The sequence below is a fragment of the Cavia porcellus genome, unplaced genomic scaffold (assembly GCF_034190915.1).
Source record: "Cavia porcellus strain 051 isolate PalLab524CR breed Dunkin Hartley unplaced genomic scaffold, mCavPor4.1 scaffold_7, whole genome shotgun sequence".
In the NCBI taxonomy this organism is placed as follows: Eukaryota; Metazoa; Chordata; class Mammalia; order Rodentia; family Caviidae; genus Cavia; species Cavia porcellus.
Window position 1 is genome coordinate 68,254,136 of NW_026947490.1, and position 19,651 is coordinate 68,273,786.

The 19,651-nt window shown below is 44.9% G+C and overlaps 1 protein-coding gene across 9 annotated transcripts in view; it reads right to left on the bottom strand.

Moving 5' to 3' along the window:
• Frmd4a (FERM domain containing 4A) overlaps positions 1–19,651 on the bottom strand; it is a 561,761-nt gene that overhangs the window by 76,689 nt on the left and 465,421 nt on the right. For all 9 annotated transcript variants that reach the window (XM_063253783.1, XM_063253785.1, XM_063253781.1 and 6 more), the window contains 6 exons: positions 18,858–18,914; positions 17,968–17,990; positions 6,406–6,489; positions 4,103–4,168; positions 3,778–3,835; positions 724–810 (listed from right to left, as the gene is read on the bottom strand). In XM_063253783.1, coding sequence (XP_063109853.1) covers positions 724–810; positions 3,778–3,835; positions 4,103–4,168; positions 6,406–6,489; positions 17,968–17,990; positions 18,858–18,914 — 375 coding nt within the window. The remainder of the gene's footprint in view (positions 1–723; positions 811–3,777; positions 3,836–4,102; positions 4,169–6,405; positions 6,490–17,967; positions 17,991–18,857; positions 18,915–19,651) is intronic.

A 19,651-nucleotide genomic window follows, 5' to 3' on the forward strand; every position in this document is an offset into this window, starting at 1 on the left:
TGGAGAGCGAGCTGATGCACAACGGATCTACACCGCTCTCCCGCTCCTAGGGCAAGTGTGGTTCTGGTGGATTCTCATACACGTTTCAGGTCTGAACTACAGCTGTCGCTCTGCCCCTCTCTGCCTCAGATTCTGAATGACAGCACTTGCCTCAAAGACATTTTCCACCGTCATTTTTCAATTTATTCTGGTCTAAAAAATGTACATAAGTGGAAACAGAAAACTCAAACAGTTTCCCCTCCTATACTGGGCCTGCGTCTCCGACGCCTCTGTGGCCCACTTCTTTCTACCAAACCAGGAGACAGCAGCCAGGTTTTCAGGCTCTCCTCTCATCTACCCTTTTCAACTCTTTTTACTCTAAAACCCAAAAACTTTTGGGAGAATTCAGATGAGCCTCAGAATTCAGGACAGTTATTCCCTCCTTCTCACCATATAAAGGCCCCAGGACAGCAGGGAGCACAACAGCCCTCAAAACCCTTTTGTTCATCTGTTCTGTGGAGAGCTGAACCAGGCACCTTATCTTAAATCATTACAACTTAGGTTTCCTTAGAGACAGGGAGAAAAATAAGGACCTCAGACAGGCTTACTGCGGATAATTTGTACACACTTAAATCAGCAGGGGGGTAGTGAGCCCTGGGCTGCCTGGGGTCAGCATCTTAACTCACTTTGTCTACGCCGCGTTCTCACAGTGAGAGCCCTTAAACCCACAGAGGGCACCCTTACCTTTCGGGGCTTCACTTTGTCGTGGTAGTCGTACTGGAAGATTCCTTTGTAGCTCAGTCCCAGCCACCATGGGATTCCTTGCTTGTCCTAGGACAGCAAAAGGAGTACAGGTAAATAACGGGTTGGAGAAGATAAACATAGGCTGAGAGAAAGCTTCCTGGGTCAGCTGAAAATGAGGAAAAACCCCACTTTCTTGAGATGGATGGAGCCCACCTGGCCCCTCGTACCTTACAGATGTGCCCATCCCGGAAGGATGTTCAGTCATACGACCGGGGTGGCATGGACTGAGCCCCAGGCTGGGGACAGCACCATAACCATGGCGTCTTCCCCCCTCTACAAATAAGAGCAAATGCTCTGTTTTTCCCCTTTTTGATGCCTTCCAGCCTGTTCCTTTCCTCACTACACAGAAAACTCGAGCATTATTGAGCCTGCTGATAAAATAAACGATGTTTTAAGTGGAGAAACTGCCACTGGGGTTACCAGAGCTAGACAGGCCTCTGGACACTATGGAATAGGGCTCTTATCTCCATAAGGACAAAGAAATCAGAGCATGGAGCTGAGCCTGCTTTACTCAGGGCCTGCCAGGCACAGCAAGGCAATGCCTCACAAGCTTGGACATGTCACCCCGATGTCCCAAGGACAACTGGGTGCCAGCAGGATTTAGGACTCACGCTGCCGAACACAGAGCCAATTCCTTCTGATTATTACTCAGGAATCATGTCACTTGGGTGGACACTGTGGTTCCCTATTTAGATGGGGTAATTTTGAGTTATTAAAGCTCCCAAATGCCAGAACTTTATGATAGGAATATTAAACAGTCTTTTCCATGTCTTGCACTAACTGCTATTTCTTTGAATAACCTATCTACCCCTAGTATGGGTATCCAAAAACTCAAAATTGGCACGATGATTTCCAATTACCTGCGGTCTGAATTATTTCACGTTTAGTACAAAGATGAAAGGCAAAAATGAATAAATTTTGTGTATTAAAGTGTATTAAAAGCTTCAAGGGTATCTGGCTTCTTTCTTTTCTGAAGACTTCACCAAGAGCCTTATGTGGGCTAAGCTCATGCTGTACTGCTGAGCCTCCTGCAGCCCCCAAAATGTAAAATCTTCATCTTTTTTTTTTTTTTTTTGATACCAGGGACAAACTCACAACCTTGCACTTGCTAGGCAGGTGCTTTGCCGCTGAGCTATATCCCTAGCCAAGGTCCTCATCTTGAGTCCCTTTCTTTGGGAAATACCTGTGCCCTGCAATGGTTTCAGACAGCAGAACAACAGAAAGCCTAACATCACAGTGACATCAGCTGACCGGGAAGTGACGTTGGTACAGCGCAGCTGGGCACCAGTGAAGGTGCAAGGCCACCAGGCAGTGTGTGTGACACATGTGGGCTGTGCCGGCTTGGACCAGGGGCTCTTTTACCAATGTTAACACAGTAATAACTGCTGATGCTTTGAGACTTCAGGAGTGAACACACATACTCAATGGAGACACTGATAATCACAAGCCTTCTTCCTGGTTGTCAACAAATGGAGGAGAGGACAGAGCCCTTTGGAAAGGTCACAGTGGAAGGAAGAAAACATTGGAGGCAACCTTAATGTGAAATTCTGGGGCTGCCGACAGAATGGACCTCTGGTCACATCTGGTTTAAAGACTGGACGAAGCTCCCTATGTTTCAAGTCTTCCAACACTCAGAAGGTTTTATGAGAGTCACTGGGGAGGCAAATATCTTAGTCTCTTGTATGACGAGAGACAGAATTGAACCCAAATTCAGAAGAAATATTAGGTAGTGAATGCTACCCTGCTCCTGACATTCTAACATGAGCTTGAGCAGAGCAGGGCTGGTCATGGTGGCCACGAGTTCTATCATGATGATGAAGAAAACTAAGAGCTCTGGCTGGTGGGAAGAACTTTGGGAAGACATCAGAACAATGTCTTATAGAGATCCCAAGCTAAACTCTTGGATGGGCCTGAAGTCCCACGAGTGCCTCATAGGGCTGGCTACACAACTGTGATTCCAGCCCTCACTCCTCATTAGGGAAATGCATACCTCCAGCAGCTCAGCTCGATTCTTAGCCCACGATTACTGAGCAAGCCTGTGCCAGGTGCCATGCTTGGTTCTCAGGATGTACCACAGAACACAACATTAGTCTCTGCCATCTAGAGTCTGTAATTTACAAGTCAATGCATATCGACAGTGTAAGTGTTATGCAGATTTCCAAGGGTAACACAGAATGAAAGAGAGATGCTTTGGCCTAAAGAAATTTTAAAAATATAGTGGGGAGGAAACGCAGGGAAAGACTATAAAACAGCAAGAGAAGCTTATGCTGGCTGGTGGAACTTTCTCAGATTGAAAATATTTTCTGTTCTTTTAGGTTGGACTTCAGGTACTCACTTAGGGGTTGAGGAAGAAACAGAATTTCTCCCCTTTGTGGGGAATATCGTTATCTACTATCTGCAGAAGGGATCCTGGTCTGGTACACTGTGAATAAGATTAAAGAGGACTTGGAATGGGGTCAACATCTCACTGGATTGACCACTGTAATCTGCATGAAGATAGACTCTGTCTTTCACCTGGTCATAGACTCAGTGTGTCAGCCCATAATCCCAGCCCAGTCCTGAGGAGTTGACCGTGTGGAATATGATGATCAAGAAAAACACTCAACTTGTGCTCCAAGTTTTTGCTACTCTGCCATGTGTTTGACCCAGTCTTCCCACTGTGAAGCTATCTAAAGTCCGAAGTTTAGCAAGTCAGTGCATAGAAGTGGTGTAAAAGTGCTTGCTCTCCCCCAGTGCCTCTAAGATCAAAATGAAGCAGGGATTTTTTTGGATGCTATTTCACAAAATGGAAAATGAGTTTTGGAAAATGATATCAACTTTTGATGGCACAAAACATAGTTGCTTGGTTTCTCCAGGCACGCAATCTCCTTGACCATTTCCTGCCAACTCCTATTCCCCCTAAAATCTTGAGAAGATTTAAAAATCAGTAGTTTTTGTTTGTTTGCTTGTTTTTAGCGGCAAGGTGGGCAGCCTCCACCAAATGAGTTCACTTACCTTCACTGCGTAATAGTGAACCCCGTAGGTCGGGAGGGACTCCACAATGCTCATGTAGCTGCAAAGACAATGGACACACAGAAACAGTCAGTGCACAAGAGAGGGATTATTTGGCAGAAGTGGTACAATAAACATGTTCGTGTGTGTGTGTGTGTGTGTGTGTGTGTGTGTGTGTGATGAAGTTCTGGGAGTAATTATTTACTCAAAAATTCAGTTAAAACATTGCCCCCCAGAGACACAAAGTTCCCAGCAGAACTGAACCCCCTTGACCTACACCTTGTATCAGCACACACAGTCTTCACAAGTGATGAGAAGAGCCACTTACTTCACGATTGCTTGACCTCTTGTCTGGCCATTCAGCTTCTTATAGTGCTCAATCACTCTGTCTTCGCTAGAATGAGAAGGAAAAAAAACTGTGATGAGAGGCCAAGACGCCACTGCAGGAGACGCTTCTGAACCTGACCAACCTCCTGAGATGCTTCAAGGAGCCAGCGACTCCAGGAAAATGCTTTGTCCTGAAGTGACATTTCTAAATCAACCTGAGGGAAATCCTTTGGGCTAGATTAAGTTACTTTAAAAATCCCTGTCTGGCCTTAGAGGACCTGCGTGGTCTTTCTGTGAGACTCTAATCAGTGAAACAAGATTAGTGGTTGGCTTGGAGGTCAGCTTCCTGTAGGAAATGTAGCCTGAGAGAAGAGGACAGACCAGGAAGCAGTGGTCCCAAGCAACACCATGGATAAACATGTGGATCCCTCTTCTCACTTTCTTCATGGCTCACCTCTTCTGAATGAGCAGTCATGGAGTCAGTGCTTCCAAAGGCCATGGAAAGTTCTGGAACCTGGGTTTGGTTTATTACAAATCAGGAGGCCACAAAAGAGCCAGAGAAACACTGGAGAAGCAACACACGAGCTGCTAGAATGAGATGACTGCTCCTTTACCTTTGGAAGGGTTTATTCTAAAAAACAAGAGATGCCCTGGCTCCCTGGGGAGAGTAGCTGGCCACACGTTTCTCTGAGAGAGAAGAAGGTGCCTGGCTGGGTGCAGCACAGCCTCCTGTGAGTGGCAACTCTGGTGTTTCACCACTGCCTTGGGAACCAGAGCCGACAAGGGGAATTGTGGCAGGGGGACTGTGGCAGAGGCCTCCCGTTCCATCTGCTGAGAGTCACATCTCCCAGCCTCAGCCTCCACCATCTGCCTACCCGGCCTTGACCTTGATTCTTCACTGCCTGCCTCACCTCTGCCCAGCCTCAGGCAAAGGAACCCCTTCCTGTCTCCCTACAGGCTCCATGATGGGGGTGGGAGTGACCCGAGAGGTGTGCCCTCAGATCTCATTGGCTGATCTTTACAGTTTGGTGTTAATTTACTATCCGTAATTTATCTGAAACCTTTTCCCCCCACTTTTCTCATTTTCTGTTATTAGCTAGGTCATCTCTAGGGGTAACTCACTCTATGTTCAAGACTTAATCCTTGGGGGGAATTTGCTTACTTTTCAATTACCATCGTAATCTTTAATTAAGGAAGTAGGCTGCTGGTCAACCCTACTTTTCAGGTGGAGAAATTGATGCACAGACTGCACGACAAGCATCCGGAAGCAGATGCATGCTTTGGGGGCAGCTGAAAAGGCTGGTAATGGTCCCCAAGGCAGAGTGACACCAGATCAGTGCACAGGGATAAAGTCAGGACCTGAAGTGCAGCCCTAAGTCAGTCCTCCCATGACGGGTACCACTCAGAGGGACTCCATCTATGAGCTGTACACTGCATCGGGCTGCGGCCTGCCCTAACTGAGGGAAGTACTCAGAGCCACCTGAGTGACGTCCAGACAAGGCCCGATGCTAGTGACCCGAACAGTTCAGGAAGCACCACAGAAGCCGCAGCAGGCTGCAGGGAGCTGATTGGGATCGACCCGTCCCACATGTTGTGTCCCACTTCATTCACACTATTCTGGTTCTGTTAAGAGTCAGAAGGGACGTCAGAGAAGCAGGGCTGTCCCTGTCACGGGCCGGCAGTCCAGGTTCACGCATCCAGCAGCATTCAACACACATCCCAGCGGTGCACACCCCTCTCAGCTGGGGCCCAAGCCACAGTCTAGGCCCTGTCACAGGCCGGAGTCATCAGAATCACACTCCAGGGCCTGGCAGATGGCGCTGAGGCCTGGTGTCTCAGGGCAGCTGAATCAGGAGATAGGAAACATGAAGGGGGAAGAAAAGACTCTGTCTCCCTCGCCAGCAAAGAAAACCCAGTCTGTCTCCAGCACCACCCTTACATGTCCACACATCATGTCTCAGGACCATGGAGTTCCCTTGTGGGGCCCCGCCACGCAGGAAAGGCTCTCGAGACAGGTGAAGTTAAAAAATGAAATTTTAGGGGCTGGGGATTTAGCTCAATGGCATAAGCGCCTGCCTTGCAAGCAGGCAGTCGTGAGTTCGATCCCTGGTACCAATAAAAAGGAAAAAGACAGGAAAAAAAAAAAAAGAAATTTTAGAAGGATTAAAAAAAAAAAGTCAAGAAAAAGGAGAAGCCTCATGCATAACCTGTCACTTAAACCACTGGCTTCTGAAGGAAGACACAGGGTACTGACTGTGAAGCCAGGGCACACAGCCAGGGGTCCTGAGGGACCAGGGGTCTTACCAGTAGGCCAGGGAGGGGTGCTCCTTCAGGGCTTGGGTAGGGAGGGCCGGCAGCTTCTTCAGGTCACTCCTTACCACCTCATTGCTGAAAGGAGAAGGCCAGAAACACATTCAGGGGGAGAACCAGCAGGCTTTCTGAGGAGATGACTCACAGATGGGCAGGCAGAGGCCCCTGTTATTGCAGAGTGGGCAGCAAGGGGCCCCTCTGTTTATCTACTTAATATAGACAGTGAAGAGCCAAGAACCTCCTCCTCGGCAGCGTGGGCCCAGGGCGGGTGCTTAGAGGGCTTGAGCTCGCCTTTACTGGGCATAGACTGAGACCCCAGAACTGCACATTCTCACAGGGGAGGGTCCAGGAGAAGCTCCCCAGGGTCCGAAGCTGGGTTCACAGGACTCTATGAATGGGCAGTACCACCCCTTCCTCCAGTGATGCTCACTTTGCCAATATACAGGAGTAGTTTTCCTAGCTTAGACTGACCACACACTGAAAAGTGTCTGCTGAAATGATTAACAACCTTTGCTTTTGACAAGGCCTGGAAACTACTCAGAAAGCATGGGATCCAGAAATCCCTTGTATCTGGCCCTGGACCCAGGGTATCCTTCCCTCAGCTTTGCTTGTGCTTGGGATTGGAAGGCACAGTGGACTCCTACTCTAACTGACCTTCTCCAGATGCTGAACACCCGTCCCAACATACAGTGGACCAGTGCTTCCTCTGTGCAAGCTGGCGGCAGTTCGTATCCCTGCGGGCTGCCTGAAGTGGCACCCATAAGGGGATGCTTCTGATAATGAAAGGGTGGTCCCCCAGGAAGCCTCAGATGTCTCAACCTGGGGTGCCCAGGCTCATTTCATATAACCCTACCTTTGGCTCTAGCCTGGGCTGTTAGCAGCATTTGCCTTACTCAAAGCAAGGAAAATTACTGGCTACCAGGACATGGGGCAGAGCCACACAGAAAAGTAGTAAGATAGGAAATGAATAAATAAACGTAAAGGGAGAAACACCCAGAGTACAGACAGGCGCTCCCCAGGCATTTTGGACAGCAAATTCCCCAAGGCAACATCGCTATTCAGACAGTAACGTCTCCTGGCATCCTCAGTGGAGATCATCTCGGGCAGCAGCGGAGCCAGCAGCTCTACCTCCAGGTGTCATGAGCTCCTGGGAAGCACCATGCAGCATTCAGGGCTCACTGGAATGGTGATGCGGAAGTACGTGGATGTGTGGTAACAATGTAGTAGGCATTTTCCAGATGCACTAAGAACAAGGTTGGATGTTTGTGAATCAGCTTTAAACAACCAACCAGAGAAACAGCTCCACTTGGGATTGTTTGATGCTGTATGCAATTAAAATGTTAAAATCGGAGTGGCCAGTCCCTATGAGTGGCACCTAGTAACCATAAGGTACTTATGAAGCACACATGGCTGTCGGAAAGCACTGGGGAGGGCACAGAAAGTGTTGAGGGTTGAGTGCAGTGGCACATGTCTGTAATCCCAACTACCTAGGAGGCTGAGGCAGAACACAAGTTTGAGGCCAGTCTGAGCAACTTAATAAGATGCTATATCAAAGTAAATTTTTAAAAAAGTGCTAGGTGTGGAGCTCAGAGGTAGAGCACTTGCCTAGCAAGTGCCAGGCTCCAAGTTCAATCCCAATACTACTACTAAAAATAAAAAGTGATATGACAGTTCTTCTCCACAAAATTAGCCAGGGAGGCGGCGACAGGTGCACAGTGAAGGTAGCTGGCTGCAAAGTCTTTGGTCGTGTGAATCCAAACAACAACTCTGAAAAGTTAGAGGAAGTAAAGGGCCTTTGGGCTCCAGAGTAAAAGCAGGTCTGGGGGAGACATCGCATGAAGAAAAGGATCAGCGCATCACGCTTCTCTGTGCGACCCAGGACAGGTCCTGGAGCTGACCAAACGGCAGGAATGGGGTACGTGAGCGATAGTACAGAGCAAAAGGCAGGCGAGGGGCAGAACTTTCAGTGCCACAATACGAGGCCACACTGCAGTGGGCAACGGAACCATCACTGGAGCTTTCAAACAGTGACTTCCTGAGGCTTAAGAAAATTCAATTCTCAAGTATGATTTAGAATTTTCACTTGTACATTACACATATCCCAGCAGTGTGTGTAAGTAAGACACAGCTGAGGCAGATTTTCAGCTTGCCAAACTCAGAAGCCCTCGGTGATGGGTTTTTAGACCTCTGTCACTGAGCACAGGTATTTGATTCACGGCTCATCAGTGTCAAAGAAGATGCCTTAAATGTTTAAAGACACATGCCAGAGGCGCTTCCATGAGAAGAAACCGAGAAGAGCAATTAGGAGCTCTTTCATGAAGCCGAAACTTGTTTGGGTCGCCCCACTCTTCATACTTAAAGTGCATTTAGGGAAGGAAGGAACTGAAGGAGGAAGGGATCATTTTACCCACCAAAGCTCATTTGTTGGCAAACAAGTTCTCTGATGACAGCCAATGCTTTACTTCCTTACTGAAGCTTGCAGTTTCCCTGGAGCAGCCCACCAGGACAAGGTTACACAAAAACAGAGAAATCACCGGGTCTGAAGCTCATTCAACTCCACCACACCCTGAAAGGGATCTGTGGCTTCTGCCCTTTACCCAAACAAGCGTGCAGTAGCATTCTCTTTGTCTCCTGTTGTCTGTGAACACCTGCAATGACTTGAAGCCCTCTATTCCAGTCAATCCCTCCAAACGCTGAGGCTGGGACTCAGAAAGCTGCCCAGTGGAGAGGTGAACGCTCCACCTCCAGGGACGTGCAAGGCTGTATCCTGACAGATGCAGTTCCTAGCCTCCTCCCTCTACGACTGCTGCTCTAATGGTTCCCAGAGTCCAGGGCCAGTTTTTAACACACCTGAACCCAGTGCATCATGGTCATATCCTATTTTTAGCAACAGCAGAAAGTCTTAACTCTCTGAGAACTACTTGCTAAACCAAGAACCAAACTCCAGGTTTCTCATTTTTTTTACATTGATCAAATTTTATTTAAAATATTTAGGTATAAGCCAGGCATGGTGGTACACACCTGTAATTCCAGCTACTTGGAGGGTGAGGTAGGGGATCTTGAGTTTGAGGTCAGTCTGATAGCCTGGTGGGAGAGACCCTGTCTCAAAACAAAACATTTTTTAAAGGGCTGGGAGTATAACTCAGCACTGGGGTGCTTGCCTTACATGTGTGAGGTCCTAGGTTCAACCCATAGGACCACGAACTACGTTTACATATATTTTAAGACAGGATCTTGCTAGGCAGTTCAGGCTTGAACTTATGATGTGGCCCAGGCTGGCCTCAAACTTGCAGTGATCCTCCTGCCTCAGCCTCGTGAGTGTGAGTGCTGGGATTACATGTGTGCACCACTGCACTTGGCACAGTCATTTTTCTACGTAGCTGTTAATGTGCCCAGTGTGGAAAAGGTGCGGCGATGCTCTGCTATTTTTTTCCTGAAGGTGGGGCTGAAATGATACACCTGTCTTCCACTGCCTCCAACATGAGCTGTCAGAACAGTCTACAGGGGAAACACAGATTTCTAGCAATACACCAAGTGGCCAACACATCTATGACTGAGCAAAAGCAAATTTAATCAAGCCACATAACCGAAGGAAGCCAGGATTAAACTTGAGAAAATGATGAGCAAAGGCCACAATGGGCTGGCCTTTCAAATATTAAGAAGTAACCTTTTCAGGAAAATTCCCCTCAAAGGAGATGCCTGGATGTGCAGGAGAAATCTGGGGCCGAAGGAGGCTTAGTATTGAAAAACTCTTCCTGAAGCCAGCTGGTTTGCCAACATGGCACAGACAACTGAGTACTAAATCCAAAAAGTTCTACAAATATAACGTAAGGGCACAGGGTAAGACTCAGAGACGCTGATGCACTACTCCAGACTGACTCTACTTCGCAAATGGGTCAGGAAGTAAATTTCCCCAGGGAAAGGCAGTTCCTAAGTGAAATGACAGCAGTACCTCATCCCTTACCCACAGTTCTGAAATGCAAAGAGCTCTAGGAAACAAATTTTTCCCACTCCATTGGTGGTAAATTTAAGCTTTTTGAGGCAATGTTTGACTTCTGTCTCTCCTGCTTGCTGTAGTGGCCAGAGAAAAGGGAAGACTAGCCCACTCCTCCAGGTTACGTGCTCTCCCAGGGGCAGGGGAAGGCTCAGGAAGCCGGTGACTCAGGAGAGTCCTGCGTCTGTGGACCTTCTGCCATTGCATTTTTTTTTTTTTTTTTTGTCTTTTTCCTTTTTATTGGTACCAGGGATCGAACTCACGACTGCCTGCTTACAAGGCAGGCGCTTATGCCGCTGAGCTAAATCCCCAGCCCCCTCTGCCATTGCATTTAACACCTGCAGACAAACGGAAGCACCTGGAGTGGCTCTGAGGGTTTTGTTTTTTGTTTTCCAGCACGGGATTCTGGATTCTGGGCTTATGTCAAGGATAAATACTCATACTAATTCACCAGCTCTACAGGGAGCAAAGGGACAAAGCCATTTATGGATTTAAAGTATTTCTGATGCTAATTGTTCAATTATATATGTAAAGATTTCTTTCTTATTAGTGAATGGTTTGCCTAGGGTAAAAAGAAGTTTTGTAAGTTTGTAATTTAGCTGGAAACGTGAAAAATTCAAAACAAGTTTTAAGAATTGTTTCTTAAGTCCATGATTGTGGGAAAGTAATTTTTATTCAAATAGCCTGAGAAAAAGCAACTGGTTAATTTTTTAATATCACCCTTCAGCTTGGGATTCAGAACTCTGAAAAACGGACTTAACCATGAATGAACCTTTTTGCTATCCACAGAATTCACTCAGATGTGATGCTGGGGTTCACTAAGTGCTTCACAGAAGAGTTAAGCTGTCACAATACAAAATTTTCTCTTTATATTTTTATAGTTCTCATAGGATTTGAAGAATGGCACTCTGCAAAAGAAACCCTATCTGAACACTTTTCAATGCTTCAAAAATGTGAACTACGCACTGGAAAGCTCAGTCAAATGGGCTTTTGTCCACAAAACAGAGTTTTCATAACAATTTATAACTTTTCCACTTGAATACTGTGCTTCAAACATTCACAGATTTCATTCTTTTTAAAAGCTGCTGTTGGCATGAAAGATTCCAGCTGTTTCGGAATCACTCACGGCCCCCAAGGTCATTTCTACATCATGGGAAAACTCCACACACTCTCTTTTAAAAAATAATACATGAAAATTATATTAATTTCATTTCTTTCTGCAAAAAAGGTCTTCTTTGGGCTGATAAATGTGTTTCACATTTAACGTGTGACATTTTTTCTACGAAGTTTCCAATAGGGAAACCTGCAAGTTTAGGCGTGACCCCGTCACACGGTCTAAGTTCTAGTCTGAATGTTAGCTACTCCCAACAGGACTATTTTTTTGCTAATTATCTAAAAGTCTCAGCAAATGTATTTCCATCACTATGTGACCAGTGACAGCTGTATTCTCTCCAGTGGCACTTAAACCACCGTATGAAAACATATCCCAAACGGTCAAAATGACTAAGGATGGCTTCAAACTGAGCTTGCTTAGACTTGTTTTAGCAGAGCCACCTAGGCTTGTGGAGAGTCTTGCTATTAACAGACCAGCAGCTTGGATTGTGATTTACAGATCACTGCTCAGTTAATCAGCCCTCAGTGAGACCTGTCAATTGGGTGAGAAAATGATCTCATCATCTTTTTAATGATAACAGTTGACACAAGGGCTTACATTACAAAAAACAAAGTGTTTTAGAGGAAAATTCACTCTTCATTTTCTTTTTGCGTCCATCTTTTACATGTTCTGTTTTTCAGTAGGATTTCACTCTGTGTGTGGGAGACAAATCCAGTGGCTGGCTCCCTTTGAATCCAAAACGATTACTGTGACTTTGGTTACTTGGGGAGTCATTTCCTTATACTGATATGTGACAGACTGGCTAGGGTATTTCCTTCTCTCTTCAGTTGGCTCTGAGCATTGCGAATAAGACCAGCTGAGGTGCTAACGCACAAAGTCTAGCCATCAGACAGTCCTGTTTCCTCGCATGGTGCTCTCCACATATAGGATTGAGCACATGAGACGTTAGAGCCAATAGTTCTGGGGCTGTCAACTGCGTGCCAGCCTCAAGATAGGAGGCTATGACTCCCTAGGGCACAAGAGTTTGCATATCAGAAACCAAAGTATAGCCCCCTCCAAACAGTTCCACTGTTACCTTAATTGGATTATGTAAATTGATTCTTCTGCATATCTTTATCTTTGCAATATACATAGATGCCAATCTTGTACCTGGCCAGCCAGCTCAAGTTACTCACATAATTCCCGTCATCCTCAATGTCACTCATCCCTGAGCCACCTCCCTTCTTCACAAGATAATAAATTCTGGGAGAGGCGTAGGATTGAGGTCTTTGTCTGCACGTCCTCATGAGGAGGATTGGACTTAGGACCACTTGTCTGCCTTTAACTTGGAATATGTGTTGGTGTCTATACTCTCGTTGTGGGTGTCTTTGGTGATGATAGATTGAAAATAACTTGCTGGGATTCCAATAATGTCTCAATGAGATTACAGATATAATTTTTTGGGTTGTGAGGAAAACTAGGAAGAAGATTACAATACTTGGATGACTGAACTTGCTATTTGGGTTTACAATACTGTGATTGCTATTTCACCCTCTGTTATTAAGCAGAAGAAACTTTGTAACAATGGTAAAGTATCTGTCATTTCCAAGAGGGAGAAAATCAATTTTTAAAAAGATGAAAATTCTAAACAAAAGCAAATTATTTGTTTAACCTGTGACTGACTCCCTGCATCTCTCAGCCTGACCAAAAAGACTTATGAACCTGGAATTTTCACGGACCAGAAAGCCAGCTTTAGTTCACTGTAAATTACCGATGTGTTTTTAAAAATGTAAACCAATTTTGAAAAAAGTGGGGAATCAAGAGGGCACCTTTTTGCGTGCGACAGAGTTTCTCTCTAGACTGGTGACTGCACAGTGCCACAGTTTATAGAAGATAAAATATGAAAAGGTCTTTATGCTTTTTACTTCTAATGGCTCCCCCAGGGACCTAAGATTGCTGGACAATGATGGGAATTGTTCAGCACAAATAAATGTTCTTAAGTTTTCTTCTGACGTGGAGATGAAAATCAATTTCCCTCCTCGATGATGACAGCCATTTGTTCTTTCTACTGCTGGATTCTGATCAGCTAATACTCTCTCAGGTAGACCTTCCTTCTGCACAGATGCTGTATAAACTGACCCTGAGTTCTCGTGGGTTACTGTGCTTACTTGGCATGGCAGGCCTGCGGCCACAGGGTACCCCCATCACCTCGAAGCACAGACAGGCCACCCCTGGAACAGGAAGTGAGCCAGCTTGCCAGACTGTAGCCCTTGGCTCCTGACATGGCACTTCCTTAGTATCAGTCCTTTTTCATGTGTTGGTGACGCACTAGTCCTAATAAATCTCATGCTGGAACAATTTTATTTTAGTGTTAGCATTAGTATATCCGGTCCTCTGCAACAGAAGTCCCAGTGGACAGCCCAGAGCAACAGAGCTTTTCAGACCTGGTTTCAGTAAATCTTAGCAAAAAGATTCAGGTGGCTTTTAGCAGTCCCTCCTAACGTACGGATGATTCTTTATATCAAGGGCAGTATGATTCGAGCATTAACGATTGCAGTGTACAGCATAAAACGGCTTAAAATTTCAATTTTGCAAAATGTGTTTAACATTATTATCATTATTTTAAATTATGTCAAGAATTTAATATGACCGGAAGGTGACAAGTGAGGAGATTCTCAAGATGAGGGTAAGAAAATTGGTCAAAAGGGATTTCAGGGAAGTTCCCTTTAGGGAAAAAAAAAATTAAAACCCAAGTTCTTGCACCTAATACCTCACTCAGCACAGTGCAGTAATAAGTCTATTAAGTTTAATTAGAATATAATTTAATTATGTTAGAACATAATTAATTTCTAATATAATTTGAAAATGTGGATGTCAGTTGGTGAAACGGTGTTCTCTGTACTGACTTTTGTAAGGAAAAGAATATTTTTCTACGATAACCCAAGATTTTTATTTAAAAGTTTAGAAAAGTCAGTGATCAGTGCTGAGAAAGCTGCGGTGTTTGGGGTGAACATGCTGTGCTCAATTTGTGGGCGACGTCTGCTCGCTGACTAACAGTGGAGGTGGTTATCCAGTGTGACCTTTCTGTTTTTAGACTTTGCTAGCTGTCTCCGCCTACTCTTTGCTCCTATGCTGGCCGTGATTCATAGCTCTGGGGCTGTCTAATTGTTTTTAAATGTAAGTGCGAACTCTGCAGATTTCCTGAATGGTGATAGGCATGAGGTTTTTTAAAATTTGTAACATGTATGCACACACACCAGGAAATGAGACAAGATTACCATGCTGTGCTACGGAAAGTAATACAAGAGAACACGTTATTCTTAGATAAGGCTATTTCCTAAGCCTTTGGTGGTACGTACGCCTTTGTCTGCTCTGTGAGGACATGAACACACCGGTATGTGTCTCTGCCTGCCGCAGACAGTGCCACTTAGCTGTGTATCCTTCAGTCATTTTCTTTCAGTGATGCAGAACCCAATGTTTCACTGCCAAGTTCAATAAGACTAGCAGTGAGCATTTCCATTAACTGGAGAAAAGAAAGTTATGTAAGACCCAGCCTTCAGGGTCTGCTGAGCCAATGAAAGGACAAAAGAAGAAGGACACGAAAGCAGCCCAGTGGCCGTCTTTCTATAGCTCTTCTCCTACTGAAGCCCCTGGGCACTTTCCACTTCTCTTATTTGTAAAAATAGTCTTTTTCCTCTTGTGCTTCAAGGAAACAGCACTTGCAATTTGTAGGTTTCTATACTCATTCCACACAAGTGTAGCCTGAATATAGTCACTGAAATTAATATATAAGTAACAGCGGCTTGTGTAAATTATATTTTCAGAAGTTACAGATTCAAGATCCTCCCAGCTCTGGAAGAATTACTTTGCCGTTTGTGTAAAATCATTCATTTCAAAGGTTATTTGATCTAGATTTCTACATATCCTAGAACTGGGCCCGAATCCTGTGTTTTATATGTAAAAGCTTCCCTCAAGGTTCTGTATTTCTAAGCTAGTATCTTCTAAATGCTGTCCAAGGAAATGTACTGCACTTACAGGGTGTGTGTCCAAGTCAAAGCCAGCCAGTTACAGATAGCTAAAGCTGTAAAGTCACACATTAACGACTAATAGCAAAACTCACTGTCTATAAAACTGAACTACAAGAATGAGCCGTGTAAAATATGTGATGTTCAGTGGTCACCTTTCATGTTTTGAGGATCTTCCGAGATGCAGATGGAAAGCGACATACATGGGCAACTTAAAATCACTTCTCATCTCCCCAAACCCCAGGCTACACCCAAGCACTACTCGTGGATTTCTGAAGAAACTTTCATGAACCCTGGATGCTCCAGAAGGTGGGTGTGGACCAGAGACCCCATATAACAGATCACTCCCAACTTTGCAGTGCGGCTTCTGTGGGATAAGCTAGACTGACCTTCAGATACGGTGCCCACCCAACCTTCCCGCCCTGACAGCTGCAGCTGCAGACAAACAGCGGCGGAAAGCACCTCTGACAAATGAGTCCAGCCACCAGGCAAGCTGGCATTCCAGCTCATCAGGGGGCCAGGAAGGACTGCCAGGGCCAGGCCTGCACTTCCTCCTTGCTGGAACCCCATGGCCACATTCCCATGCTCTGTGGGGCCAGAGGAGGCCATTCTCACCCTGCCAGGCTGCTCTCAAAAATAAATAATGTTTATGGCAGAGTTCAGAGCTGGGAAATACCAAAGTATCTTCAGCATAAGTGGACGAGGCACTGGGGTTCACTGTGTTGTGGTTTTTAGAGTTTTTCATAGGAGTCCAGGAATTTTTGTAGGTTCATATGAACTCATAAAACCCCTACATTCTAATACTAAATTTAGCTCATCAGAAAATAGCAAACAACTTCAAGATTCTGCGAAGCCGAAGTGATTTAAGTAAATTCATTAAATGGCGATTCTTCACTCACCATGTTCAAGGTCTCCAGCTAGGGTTCATAACAGCCACTATTTATTAATGATCTTTGGTTCCCTAGGATTTAGAAACCCTAAATAAAGGAGTGCTGGAGGTTTCCTCAGATAAATGGTCAGAGGGAGCTCAGGGGACTCTATTCTAAGACCATAGGTCAGCAAACAGCAAGGACTGACCAACTGCTTGCGGGCCGAACTATGAACTGAGAATGGCTTGTACGTTTTTAAGCAGAAGATGAGAAAGAGAAGGAGAGGAGGAGGAAGACAAAGAAGAGGACAAGGCGGAGGAAGAAGAGGAGGACTATTATTCCATGATACATGAAAATGTATGTTCAAATTTTTGTTGCCCTGAGCAAAGTTTTCTTGGAGCATAACCACATCAAGCCGCTTACAAATCCTGGAAGCACCTCTGCACTTAGGAAGAACTGATTAACTGCAAGGGAGACCTTGTGGCCTGCAAAACCCACGCACTGATCGGCCCTTCACAGAGTTTGCCAGCCCTTGTTTTAGATTTTAAAATAATCTTTCACTGTTGCTGAACCATCTGACTGAGGCCATAGAACCTTGGGTATGGTGATGCTGCATTTACAGATCTAATCCTTCCAAGCATGGCACAGCACACAAGTTTGCTGATGGACCAGAAGAACAGTTTACGCTTATATTATGCTTTACCAATCTTTGACCTTCTTTCTGATGGGCCAGAGCCCTAAATTGGGGTACTCATTTTGCTTTTCTGAGCATGGTGTTCTCTTTCTGCCTGTAGAGATCAATCCTACAGAATGAGCTGTCCTGGGCTTTTCCTGGAGGAGTCCGATAAGACAGACTCCCTGGAATAATACCTGTCTTCAAACCAACAACCCCACAGGGGACAGGGAGCCCACAGAGGTCTAGGAATACTCCAGGGAGGGTCTTCCAGCAACTTCAGCCCCAGGGCCAGTGGGCGGGGCCTGGAGGAAGTTAAGGAAGGAGTCCAGGACTCTCTTCAGAGGTTAGTGGAGCTGTTCTTGGCTTCTGCTAAGTCTGTATATGTTTTCTCCAATCCTGTTGTCTTAAAAAGGAAGATGAAATGGGATACTTGCATTGCAACACTTCCATGAAATACATCTCCCTATAGGACAGAGCTTGGTCCTTTAAGGGCCAGTAACTAAATTGATAGAATGGGGAAAAAAAGGTGTTGTTAGGGCTACTATGGCCCTACTATGCCCTAAGATCACCGCAGTGAACAACAGCAGTAACTGTGGGGACCACGGAGACCCTGACCAAGTCATCCACCTCGGCACAACAGTCACATGTGACCGTGGATACTGGCCTGGCCAAGGGTGACCTGTAGGGTCTTTGTGTGCATTGAAAGTCCTTGTTATTGCTGTATTTTTCATCTATGGCTGCCACGGGAAACTGAGAGTAGAATTCATCACTAATACAGTATTACAGGTAGGGAAACCGTTTTTTTTTTTTTTTTTTTTTTAAATAAAACTACAGAGTATATTTTTAAACCAAATCAAACCAAACCAAAAAAACTTCAAAAAACGCTTTTGTAAACTCACCTAGAAAAATCTCCCTTTGCCTCCTGTAAAGGGAAAAAAACTCAACATCAGTGAAACACATCCATCCAGTGTCAGACTAAAATATATTATATAATCATGATAACTCCTCAGCAGGAATAAGTAATTCGCCTCCCTACTGCAATCATCCTGAGACAGCAGGATTAAGATGAAGACGGAGCGAACATACCTGCCACCCCAAAACGAGACACAAGGTTAAACTTCAGAGATTAATAAGCAAAGAGATTCACAAAGACAAAATGAGAGTGGTCACCCCTAGTCCCTGGTTTAATCTCCTCAAGTTGAAAGTTTCTGACCCTGAACATGCATCTGGATAAAACTATTTCATATGTTATGTTTTGTTCTGTATTGTGGGCTAATTTCCAGTTACACAAAAGACTCTGTAGCAAAGAGCCATAAAAATTTCAGTGAATCTAGTGTGATACCTTGCACATAGCTGTATTCAATAAATATCTGTTGAAAGGACAAATGAAGGATCACTTCCACTTACCCTGCTATAGTTACAGCTAATGTAAGACCCCGCCCCCTGCCAAGGGTTGTTTTCCTTAGCTTTCTCTGTGGTGGGTGTGTTTACACGGGGTGACTCTTTGGTGATTAATTCTACTCATTTGGCTGTGCCCAGGACAGAACAGTGCTGTCACTGAAAACCTTTATTTCTCCCAGGCTCAAGTTAAATACACAATTCTCTTCTACAGTGATAGGCTGTTTTAACATTTTGACAGATAGAATACCCTATTTATGGTCATGGTATTCAGTATTCTTAGTGGCTCTGTCCAACTTGTGGCTAGAAAAAGTTAAGGAGACAAATAACCCTGGATTCTGCCAGGGCTGTGACACTCCCTGTTTCTTCTTGCTTCAGCAAAGCCACTTACCTGTAAAATATAGGAAGCCAGTTCGAAGACCACTTCACTGTCCACGTCAATCAGCTCCTGAGAAGGGAAAACCAGTAAGGGTGGTGAGCTTCACGCATACAACAGCGTCTTTATAACAGCTCTCTAAAGAGCTTGTCTTCTTTCTCTGGAGTTTCTCAGACAGAATATAAACACACACAGAACATCTGTAGTCTCAGAGACAACTGCTCTGAATGACCTGGTCTCTTAACACTCCCAATGCCCTTTCATAGCTCTTAGCCAAAAGGGACCAGGGGTACTGCACCCACGTGGTCATCTCAACATTTAAATTCCAATGAGAAATTTAGGAGCGGGCCATCCTTAGCTTTACCACATGTATTCATCTTATCACCTACTGGAGTATGGTTGCTCCATCATTAATGCATTTTCTTGGTTAAATGGACTAGAGCTAGCAGCAAGGTTGTATTGAAAACAATGTTACAATGGGAGTATGGCCCTTTGAGTTAAAATTAAATTATTAAATTAAATTAAATTAAAATACTGCTCTTCAGTTGCATTGGGCACATTGCTTTTAGGCGCTCACGGTACTCAACACTGTAGTGAGAAGCTAACATGTTGCCAACATACAACATTTCTACAATTGCAAATGGCTCTACTGGTCAGTGCCACATGAGGTCTAGTTCAAAAATCCTTTTACCCTACCCTTTCTTCCCCTAGAAACATAATCAAAAGAATACATAAAGGAATATATATTCATCTTGATTTTCAAAAAATGTTTATTTTCCAAAATGAATACACAGTGTATGCTGTATACA